The 12,306-nt window shown below is 47.1% G+C and overlaps 1 protein-coding gene across 1 annotated transcript in view; it reads right to left on the bottom strand.

The window, feature by feature from the left end:
- LOC149356329 (aurora kinase C-like) overlaps positions 1 to 12,306 on the bottom strand; it is a 73,644-nt gene that overhangs the window by 38,497 nt on the left and 22,841 nt on the right. The window contains exon 7 of the mRNA XM_089576310.1: positions 11,998 to 12,146. Coding sequence (XP_089432436.1) covers positions 11,998 to 12,146 — 149 coding nt within the window. The remainder of the gene's footprint in view (positions 1 to 11,997; positions 12,147 to 12,306) is intronic.

Raw genomic sequence — 12,306 nt, 5'->3', positions numbered from 1 at the left:
CCAGATATGCAGAGCGCAAATGAACTTGTATCCTTAGAAACTACGGAGGGGGGGGGGGGGGCAGAGAAAGCTCAGTTCAGGGAAGCCGCAGAGCATTTTAGGAGACTCCTACTAGGTGAAGGTCACCGCACTATACATTCTTTCGCTGCTGGGCAGCACGCAGCCTCTCGCCCGCTTTCGTATCTTCCATACAGGAAGCGCCCAAGGCTTCCCTGGCTGCTTGCGCGGCTTCAAGAGCCGACGCCCTCAGCTCCTTCCCTTGCAACAGAAGGGATTGTGCTTTCCTTAACTGGCGCACCATAGCGCCCGCAAACTTCTCCTCGGGATTAGCCTTTATTTCTTCTTATGATATCCTGTAGACCAAATCCATAGAAGCCCTAGCCCATCGAGTATGTCCCTTTCTGTCCTGCTTCCTGATAGCCCTATCCTCTGCGATATCGAATGGCCTTGAGTAATTTCATCGAAATTATTGTGAATGCCCATGTTTAGTAATATTTCCCAAGATTACTGCACTCCCAAGAATACTACACTCATTCGTCCGCAACTACAGTACGCATGTTCAACTTGGGATCCTGACACCATCACATTAACAAATGAACTCGAGGCCGTGCAGAATCGACGCGTCCGTTTCATCGTTGGAAACTATACCATCGCACTGCCGGTGTAACAAAAATGAAATCTAATCTTAAACTCCCCTTACTCTCCACTCGCCGTAAGCCTTCACGCATTTGCCTCTTCCATAAATTTTACTATCACAATCCTTGCCTGAAAGCCATCTGTGTAAAGACACCATCTTTCATGTCGCCTCGCATAGACCACAATCGAAAAGTAGCTGTTCCACACTGCCGCACAGTGACCTGCTCTAATTCCTTCCTCCCTAAAACATGTCGTGACTGGAATAATCTTTCACCCACAGCCACCTGTGTTAGCGACACTGGGCGTTTTAAAATAAAATTACTCGCACTGTTAGAATCAGACCATTTGTGACATGTTGTGTACTCATATATAGACGATATTAGGTGTCTTTTTTTTGTAATCCTCTTTTTTTTACTCCTGTACTTTTGTTCTCAATGTTTTCGTCCTCTGTCTCTAGGATCTTTCAATATTGTTTCGTATATATAGCCCTGTTTTTGATCTATGTATTGTTTTTTTCACTGTCCCACCCCCTCTGTAATGCGAAAGCCCTGAGGGTAAAATAAATGAAATGAAATGAAGGGATTATTTTAAGCAAATTGCAATCGGATACTTAAATAAATCCTGTCAAATTCAGCTGTATGTTTCCAAAATCGCACGAACCGCATCGCGCCTTCTGCAATGAAGTGGCTGACTTATACCGTATGGTATGGGCATGCCAGACAAACCCAACTATACAAAGAATCAATAACTCAACAACTGAGGACTGAGAGGCGGCGCTGACCACTCCGCCAATCCGCTTCTGGAATGAAGGCTCCCCCAACCATTTCATGCTTTAAACGTTTTTCTTTCTAGCGACAACCTACGCCACAAAAGCCGATAGCACAGGTGCCCTGTTAATGCATGGCATAACGCTGCCGATATCCGAGTCGAAATAGGCTGATCGCTCGAACGAGGTCGAGTGATCTTGTTACGTCCTCGCAACATGCCCTGACTGTTCGAGAGAGGTCACGTCACCTTGTGACTTCATAACATGCCCAGCGGGTTTGTTAGCAACCTGGTTTCTAGAAAGCAGCCTTGATCAATAAGAATAAAATTCTATGTATGCAATTTCGGCATCGGAACACCACGGCGGATATGCGCTACTACAGCTAGCAGTCCGAATATGACGGCTGTAAAGCAAGATATGAATCATCATGCCATCGAATTCCGTTTTCATACCCAAATTATTATTTTGTGATCCCGAGAGCTAAAGAGAATAATACAGTTTGAATACGCAGAAAATGCATCAGACAAGTAAAGCAGAGTCCTAGCTTTATAAATTACTACGTAAGGAATTGTTGCTCCAGGGCAACTCCGGGTACAACTAATAACAGCCACGGGATGGGGAGGCAGATCGCGGTACCTGTGTCACTCTGCTGCCAAATCCAAGGAGGCATTCCTGTGTGAGAGCTCGCCTCCTCTGGCATTCCAGCACTTACATATTGCCCACATTCAACACTGTACGTCGTCCGTTATGAAACCTTACTTTTATCTTCCTCTATACCGCACACGAACGTTGCACATAGATATTACTTGCAAAATAGGGCCCAGTTCAGAAAAAAAATCACCTAGTATAGCAGCATAGCATAGTGGGCGAGTTGGTATTGCATCTTTAAGGAACGAAACAGCGCAACTAAAACGAAGGACCAAGAAAAAGAGAGACACGAACACGCGCGTGTTCGTGTCTCTCTTTTTCTTGGTCCTTCGTTTTAGTTGCGCTGTTTCGTTCCTTATAGCAGCATGCCCGTTTAAAGGGACACTGAGGAGAAATGGAAGTTGGCTTGTATCGACAGAATACCAGCTCCTGATTACAAAAACGCCACTCATACTGACAACAAAGCTCTTGTAAAGTAGAAAAGAGCAAGAACCAAAATACAGGTATCGCCGCCACAGGCCAAACTCGCAAGTACAAGCGTGATGAGATCATAGGCCAAAGCAGTGTTGTTAGAACGAATGGTTCTAGCAACACCAGGAACTGAGAAGCCATGCATCACTGAGGCGCAGCCAATGCATGCGCAAATCTCCTTGACGTCGCCAGATGGCGCCACGTGCCCGGCTGCTACGCGCGCTCCTGAAGCATCGGGACAAATCAGCGCCTGTTTTCCGGCGGTAGGCGGGCTCCCGGTATTCCGCTAGCGGTAACAAGGTACACGGTATGCTAAAGGTGTCTACTTGCGAGAACTTCGTTGACGACTTCGAGAACGAGATCCATCGTAACGCTGGCAAAACGCCAGTGCAAACGTAATCGAAGCGACTGTAGCGACGGCCGCAATACCCGATAGATGCCTTCAACGTGCGGCCGGCGGTAGCTTTCTTTTCGGCTGCTGCTAGTCCGCACTGCTGGCAGCCAGAAATCACGGAGTCTGCGTTACGTCATGTGCACGTCATGTTTCACGTCTCTTAGTCCTGTGTCGTCATAGACGAATCTCAAGTTTGAATCAGAGCGGCGGGAAAAACTTTTTCAACTTCGAATCCAAATTTCTTAGAAATAAATGCATCTTTCGCTGCCGGCCAAGTGGCAACAAAGCCATGATATGCCGAACTATCGGATTTTACTATAAAAAAATATTAATAGTGCTCTCCTCAGTGTCCCTTTAAAAGCTAAGGTGGTTAAAGCGTCACGATAGTTTATTCACCTTCATGGCTCTCCCAATACCTGCGAAAAACAATAGCCATGAAGAATTAGGTAGCGTGTGTATGGTGAAATATGACCCGAACTCGGAGAGTCAGAAATCCTTCGTATCACCATCCCCTTTGCCACTCTCGAGTAGCCCGGTCGGCAAAACCTTATGCCGAAATCAGAGTGCAGAAATGATGACGGAGAACACACAGAAGTACGAAGTGAAAAAACAAAATTTGTTTATTAACATTGCTACAAACTAAGCAAGATTAAGACGACTTCTGAACGAAGACTTCGACTGCCCACCAGGCGAGAAAACGCCCAGGCTTTGCCACCCGCTTCAATCACGCAGGGAGAAGCACAAAATGTCGACTCTAATAGAAAAAGAATAATAAAAAAGTGGATTAGCATTAAATAAGAAGCACAGGTATCAGAACATGCAACTTTGCAGGATATACCGCAGTGTGAGCATACGTTTCCCTAAGCACAACTTCCTCACGGCTGAAATAGATGAACCCATATGGAGCATGGTTTCACCGAGGGTTTTCTTATTCCTATCAGGCTAACGAAAAAGCGAACTTCGCTACAACTGTCTTGCATGAAGCCGACATCACAAAGGAAAATAATAATAAAGCAGTACACGCACATAGCCAAGGCATCGACAGAGAATATCTGCAAGCATTAAATACGCTGAAGTCGAGGGTTAGACGGAAACCCATTGTCGGAAGTGTACATGAAGCAGGCAGAACACCGACCAGAATAAAAATGAACAGCTAAGCGACGTTTCGGCGCCCACACGGGAGCCTTGTTCGCAAACAGGTACGGACGTGAACAGCCTGCCTATTTAAGCTTGATAATGGGCCCTAGGCAGCGGGCTGTGCACTATGCATTCTAGTGCATACGCCCTCTGCCTAGGGCCCATTTTCAAGCTTAAATAGCCAGTCTTTTTACGTCCGTATCTGTTTGTGAACAAGGCTCCCGTGTGGGAGCCGAAACGTCGCTTAAGTGTTCATTCTTATTTTGGTCGGTGTTCTGCCTTATTCTTCATTAAATACGCTACGCAACTGCGGTGCACCTACCATGCGAATGCCAATCAATCCGAGGATTCCCAGCTCTGGTCGCTGCTTCCGAAGAATCCAGAAGTGAGGTGTAGCTCGAAAGACGTGTCTGGGAGCTCCAGCGCTCGTATGATCCGTTCGCGCTTCAAGTGGCGGAGCTGCCTGGCACGGCAAACTGCACAGTCAGTAGCGTTGACAGCGAAGCGCTGGAAGAGCGCAGGCAGCCCGTCGGAGTCGTCCTCCAGGCTATGCAGGAAACTCGAAGACACCTCTCTGCTTGACTGCTCCAACTCATTAGCAAAAAGAGCGCCTTCCGCGTCACCAGTGCTTGACGGGAACTCCTCGGAATCATCGCGCTCGCCTTTGCCATGATGCCTGCAACAGTCAGAGAATTGCAGGCGCCGGCGGCAGCCGGAAACAGACTCTTCTACGGAGATTTCCTTTGGCCACGACGGCGGAGAGAGAAGGGATCCGGCCCCGGAGCTGCTCACTGAGGCGTCGCAAGGTAAGTGAAAGGAAGAGCCGAAGACAACCACGAACTCGACGAACTTGACTGCTCCTTGGAATCGTGGTGGCTTTTCGGCAGCGGCGTAGACGCCCGTGGTGTGTCCTCAAGCATTAGGTCGCCTATGCTGCTCACCCAATCGCTGTAATGACCGGGGTCCTCAATGCCGTCACCTGCGAATCAAGAACAAGAATTGAGGCTCACAGATTTTCATAAGTGCACCCGGAAAATCGTTCACAGCTACTCTGTGTGAGCTACGAATATGGATCGGTTGTACTTACTGAAGTGCACGTCAAATGCCTCTTCGTGAGGAGCGCAGTCCAACCGCGATCTACGATGTGTAGACGGAAGGCATTCCCAAGATTGGGGACTGGGGATTTCTCTCCAAGAAGGGGATTTCTCTCCAAGTCACCATCTTGCTATACCTCACCAACATTTGTTCTCCCTCTGCAACACGAGGTAGAATGGTTTGACCTGTTGCACGAACGACGTTTTTCCGTATGCCGGGCAGCGCATTGGCGGATGTGTCCGGCCGCAATGGGGGCACGTGGCTGGCTGATGCTCTTTTCCGTATGCCAGGCAGCGCACTGGCGGATATGTCCAGCCGCAGCGGGGGCACGTGGCTGGCTGATGCTCTTTTCCGTATGCCAGGCAGCGCACTGGCGGATATGTCCAGCCGCAGCGGGACACGTGGCTGGCTGATGCTCTTTACCGTATGCCGGGCAGCGCATTGGCGGATATGTCCGGCCGCAACGGCGGCACGTGGCTGGCTGATGCTCTTTTCCGTATGCCGTGCAGCGCATTGGCGGATGTGTCCGGCCGCAACGGGGGCACGTGGCTGGCTGATGCTCTTTTCTGTATGCCGGGCAGCGCATTGGCGGATGTGTCCGGCCGCAACGGGGGCACGTGGCTGGCTAATGCTCTTTTCCGTATGCCGGGCAGCGCATTGGCAGATGTGTCCGGCCGCAACGGGGGCACGTGGCTGGCTGGTGCTCTTTTCTTGAAGTTATTGCATAGATTCTGTCTCTGTCTTGAACCTTATCTCATTTTAGAGAGGGGCGGTTTCAGCTGCGTTGCATAAGGTCATAGCTCTTTCGAGCGCTAAATACATTTCTCTGAGCATTTGCTCTCGTAGCTTGGGAGAGTTTGTGCAGAAAACCACTTAGTCATGTTCCATGTCGTCAGTTAGGGCCTCGAAATTGCAGAACCTCGCCTGTTTCTTCACCTCTCGCAAAAATTGTTCGAAAGGTTCTGCCGGCTACTGCACGCGTTTACGAAACATATACTTTTTGTGCACTTCGTTCTTCTTTGCGGCGAAGTATTCCTGAAACATGGCGACAACCACTTTGCAGTCCTGTTTGCCTTGTCTCCAAGAACGAGAAATTGCTGTAAATATCCATCGCAACGTCGCCTGCTACGCTGAGCAAGAGCGCCATTTTCGCCGCTTCAGTCCTTGGTTTTTCAGGTGAGGCTGCCTCCAAGAAGAGTTCAAAACTTTGGTGGACAAGCTTTCATCTTCTTCCGGCTTGTCCGGACAGGATAAGTGGTTCTGGAGGCTTGATGCTTTCCATGTCTGCAAAGCTGCTCCGGGTCGTCCGTCGGCGGGTGAGCACGACAAGTGGAATCCGCGAACAGCAGGCTCGAGTATGATCCCACTTCTGACACCAAGCATCATTTCACCACTGGCCGAAGTCAAACGTGGACGCAGCCACAGAACACTGAACGACCTGCTTTATTCAGGGAGTGTTTTTATAGCCCACTCGGTGCGTAAGAGGGCGAGCGGGTTATCGCGCATTAGATAGCGGCATGCTCCCCGGAGCTTGGCCGGTGCTTAGTACCCATGCGTGCGACACGACTGAAGGTCCGATACACAAACGCGTAACCTTCAAGCACGTTGGTCAGCCTCAGAGATCCATTCCTTCTTTTCAGCTATGTCGTCATCGCACGTTTGCCTGCGAGATGAGCCTGTGACAGCGGTACCTGTACTTCACCTTGCAAGACCTTTATTTGCAGGTAAGAGTTATCTTTTTGTGGTTAGGAGGTGGTACTCTATCGATACAACATAAATTCCTCCTGCGTCCCTTTAAAGATACCTAGTTCAATTATTTGTTCGCGGGATGTGATTAGATAAACTTGTTGAAGCATAGATCTTAAAAAATAACTAGCGTTCTCAGAATACAATGCCTCCAAGCTTCACCGGTAAACGATCCAAATGAATGCTCGTAACTTTGTGAATAAAAATAACGAGTATTCTAAAAACGTGCTGTTCGAAACTAAGTAAAATTTTACCCAATAAATGCCCTATAAATGCTGTACTACATGTAGTGACAATATGAATGCGCAAAAAAAACACGAAACAAACACCTAAACCGATACAAGGAATTTGAGATGCCTCGTCAAATGTGCACGACAAAATCAGCGTGCCCAGTGAACGCAATGAGCGATGCCCGCGGGGTTTTCAGAAAGCCGTGGACACCACTGTGGTGTCGGCGTTCTTCGTGATCGACGGGTGGGCCAGCACCTCATCCAAGGAAATGCGGTCTGCGGCATGTATCCGGACCAGCTGCGAAAATAAGATATGTTTCAGTCGTTCGCATATCTAAAACTGAACAGCATGTCCATCTCCCTACCTAACACACCTGCTTTGTCTTACCAACCACTACGCATCGTACCCTAGCCTTGATACCCTTACGTATATTATCCACCATTACGTCCCCTTAACTATTCTACCTACCCTCATTAAATTGCCCACACTACGGCACCATAACCTGTTAATCTACGTGTCTTACTAACCCTACCGTGCCCTACACTCCCACCTACCCTATCATACCTTAACCTACCTACCTCTCAGTTTATCTACTGCATCTATCAAAAACTGAATATATTTCTATAAAGTAAGCGCTTTTTCGACTAACAGAACCTATTGCCACATTCGCTGCTTCTGAAGAAGAAAACCGGATAGGCACAGGTCTCTTTCAGTGCAATATGCCAGCATTGCCAGACGAAAGGTGCGGCACAAATGTGAAGAGAACACAACTCTGCTGAGTCAGCAGTGTATATCCGCAGTGCGAAAAAGCACAACAAAAACAGCACGTATGCTTCACTGACAGACACGGATGCAACATGTAGCTACAGCGGGTACACTATTTCGCGCAATGCGTGCTTCTAACCTTTCCGATGATGCCGCGAGCATCGGCACCGACATGGTGCGGGAACTCAAGCTTGGCCGCCATTATGAGCTCACGGGTCTTGTCAAATGAGTCCGACGCAAAGGGTGTGCTGCCGACCACCATCTCGTAGATGAGGATGCCCAGACACCAGTGGTCCACCTTCTCGTCGTATGCGAGGTGCATCACCATTTCCGGCGGCAGGTACTCCCCAGTTCCGCAAATTGTACGTCGCCTGCAGGCAAGAATGCAAGATTCAACATACGTACATACGGGTGTTTCACCGAACACTTTCAAAAATTCTCACAAGTAGAATTTTCTTGGTAAAGATATTGCTTTTGCAGCATAGTAATACCAATGTTGGCGGACATCAGAAAACCGGTAAATCATATTAGGTAGTAAACTGATTCACTAATTTTTAATAATTAACTTTTTAACTATTACAGTTAGGCGCCTAGTTGCAATTAGATATTTGTAGCCGGTCGGTAGTAATAGCCATATCAGTTTTTAGAATTTCGAAAATCCGATTATCCTGGATGCTGTGGCTCGAAAAAATTTGGCTTTTTCGACTAGTTACGTGCACTGGAGCGGATGCTTCGCCTGCATGCTTTCGATAGCCCATGTATTTTTCGCACGAAACAGCCAGACTTTGTCGAGCCACAGCGGTGAGGGTAATTGCGTTTTCGAAATTCTAAAAACTGATATGAGGACCGGCTACAAATATCGAATTGCAACTAGGCGCCTAACTGTAATAGTTAAAAGGTTAATTATTAAAAAAATTAGTGAACCAGTTTACTACCTAATATGATTTACCGGTTTTCTGGTGTCCGCCAACATTCGTAATACTATGAGGGAAAAGCCACATCTTTACCAAGAAAATTCTACTTGTGAGAATTTTTGAAAGTGTTCGCTGAAACACCCGGTATATTTGCAGCTTGCACTAAGAGGCAATCTATCACTCGCTATTACTAGTCATGTGCCTACCAGCTATCAACAAACAGTTAACAACAAACAGCGGTTTTGCTGTTTTTTTGCAGTCACTGACCATCGCTCGCAAGTAGTTCTTCAAGCCACTTTTGGTTTCTTGTTTCCGCATCGTGAGTCGTGACGCGATAGTTGCTTTGTCTAAGCAATGAAATTGCTGCAGTGAGGCTAACCGAAGAGCGCAGCTGCACTAAGTAGAAGCAGTGTTTTATGATGACACTTCAGTGATGAAAACATCGCATATGCTCCTTGGTTTCAGTGACTATCGGCTTCCGTCATTTATGTCATAAGGAGCCCTCTTTTGCCTTCCCTTCCCTGCTCTATAGCTAACGAAGGCCTCGATTTTGGCAGTCTTAATACCATACGTAGCATAAGAGGGTTCTCGCAAGCTTCTACTCTCACCGTTCCATCACCTTCCAACGTGACCCTCGCGGTGATGCATAACGTACTGCGCCCGCCGCTATGGACGAGGGTGGCGCTGGTGAACACTCTCAAGGTAGGGTTACGCTTAAAATAAATACCCCGAAAGCAGATGATCAGACAGCCGTCGCCTGCGCGTAGTCGGTAGAGCACCGGACGCGAAATTCAAAGTTGCTTGTTTCGGATCCCACTGGCGGTATGTAGTTTTTTCGTTTGCTTTTTAATCAATTATCTTTAAAATATATCATTTTAATCTCAACTTGACGAATACCAAAGGTTAAAAAAACATCCCCTATGCTTCTTCGTTTGAGTGACTGTTTTCCGTCAGGCTAGTCATAACGAGCCCCATTTTTCCTTACCCTTGTCCACTCAACTGCTATAACAGTACAGTTTTCATTTGCCAAACCCTGTGTTCATGAAACTTTCAATGGTTTCAAATAAATCAGGTTCATTCTGCACGACAGTGCAATGTTGATGGCTTCACTGACAAAAAAGCTGTCTCCACAGCTTGACTAGGCTAGGGAGCCATTTTGGCAGAAATGACTTTACATAAACAGTACAAAGATTCAAATGCGAGAATAAAATTACAATATGATACATGCACTCCGCTTATCAACATAATTATGCTGCAAGAAAATGAAGGACTTAACAATAAAACTGCTCTACAAAGCAGCGGCATTCTGTTTGTATAGCGTCGTACATGACGATCCAGTTGGAAAGACAAACACTTTGCATATTCATTAACAGAATTTGTGCGACAAAATAGATGCAAAGTACTAACAAAACTGTCAAATAACAAATATGCCTTGCAATGCTCTGCGAGTTATGTCAATTGAAAAAAAAACGTCTTTTGAGCTTATTTGTAAGAAATGGTGCATAGTATGTTGTGTCAGAGGATGATTTGTGCTCGGCCGTGGCACAAAAAATTTTTCAGATGACCAGGTTCGATGTGCGTGAGTTTGCAATCTAAGACTACACAATTTCTTTAAGAATTCTTGCTAACATACCATCGAAAAGTGCAGCAGTTAGGTTTGGTTTGGTTTTATCGGGTTTAACGTCCCAAAGCGACTCAGGCTATGAGAGACGCCGTACTGAAGGGCTCCAGAAATTTCGACCACCTGGGGTTCTTTAACGTGCACTGACATCGCACAGTACACGGGCCTCTAGAATTTCTCCTCCAAGCAGTTATGGAAGACAGTAATTGTATATTTTCTCAATGCTAACTATGTTGGTTTTAAGGTTTAGGGGTGTTTAACGTCAAAAATAGACTCCGGCTCGCTCTGAGGGACGCCGTACTGAAGGGCTATGGAAATTTCGGCCCCTTAGAACATGCACTGGCATCGCACAGTGCACGGTCCGCTAGAATTTTGCCTCCATCGAAATTCGACCGCCGCTGCCGGGATCGAACCCGCGTCTTAGGTGACAGCAGCCGAGCGCCATAAACACTGAGCCACTGCGGCGGCACTACCTATCTTGAATTGAGCAAAGTGCTCGAAAGTGTGGTGGCAGTAGGGAAAATTAGCAATGCAGCGGACAGTTTCTTTTTCGAGCCTATGTAATACCGTTATTTTTTTAATTAATCATGGCCCAAATTAATGTGCAATAGTTAATGTGGGACCGAAAGAGAGAGTGAAATATTTGACTTGAAGCATAATTAATGTTGGTTGGAAAATTGTCTCAATATCTTTGTGGTAAGCAAACAGTGGAAGAGAGCTTTGTGCCCAGTTACTTAATATGTGCATCCCAACTGATAAGGTTGGGATGCCAGCCCTAATACTTTGAGCTCTTCCACTGTATCGAGTGGAGAACTGCCGAAGCGCAGTCAACAAACCAAGCTTATTGGTTTGTTTTCTGAAGCAAACAGTATAGCTTTCGATTTTTGCCCTAAACGTCTCCTTTGGTACTTTGTTCATACAAAGGAACTGTATACAGGGTATTCCGTATTTATAAGTCCGGGATTTAAAAATTTCCCCAGCTAACTACAGGCTTACTTGGTCCCAGGCATAGACCACAGGGCAGCTTGTGATGGTCTGCGTTTTTCAATAAATAATGTAGCCCCGGAACTTACCTGTTTTGACAGAAGTCGACGAAGAACTACAGTTGCCTGCGTAGAGCATTTTCGTCGAGTCGAGCGGAGTAGCCAATTTGCGCGGCTGCGCCATCTGGCGAACTGCGAGAAAACCAGTGACCCTGCTTGGATCTGGGGCAGGCCTGACATTAGCCCAGATGATGCAGCCTCTCAAATCGGCTATTTCGTTCGCCCTCACGAAAATCCTCTGCGCAGACGACTGCAGTTGTCCGCCGATTCTAATCATCCAGGTACGCTCCAATCTTAAATTATTTATCGGAAAACGGAGACTATAATAAGCTACCTCGTGGTTTGTGCTTGAGCCGAAATAGTCCAGTAGTTTGTGCAGGATGATTTACAAACCGGACAAATCAATACGGTACACCCTGTACAGCGCATACTAGGCACACATAACGAAAAAAAACATCAGAGTACTGTCAACGAGAACAGTATCTGCTGGCAATCGAGCATGCGAAGTGAAAACTAGCCAGTGTGCCCACCTTGAAGAGGGCGCGTGCACGGACCAGCCGAAGTCGGCGATCTTTATCTCGCCGTTGAAGCCAAGGAGCAAGTTCTCTGGCTTGCTGTCCCGGTGGATCACCTTGCGGCTGTGGCAGAACTTAAGGGCCTGGCACAGCTGGTAGGTGTACTGTATGGGAGAAGGTGTGCGCGCTTTGTAACAAAAGCAACTACATCGACCAATCGTACAAGGGATCGACAATATGCAACGGGACGACCAGTCGGGGAGTAAATATCGCATTCATGTAGATCGATACTCCAATGAGTTCTGTAAGTTAAGTACGAAGTAG

Source organism: Amblyomma mixtum, chromosome 3 (assembly GCF_055824585.1).
Source record: "Amblyomma mixtum isolate Tamu chromosome 3, ASM5582458v1, whole genome shotgun sequence".
Taxonomy (NCBI): Eukaryota; Metazoa; Arthropoda; class Arachnida; order Ixodida; family Ixodidae; genus Amblyomma; species Amblyomma mixtum.
The sequence above is the reverse complement of the archived record's forward strand: the minus strand, read 5'-3'. Positions and strand labels throughout refer to the sequence as shown.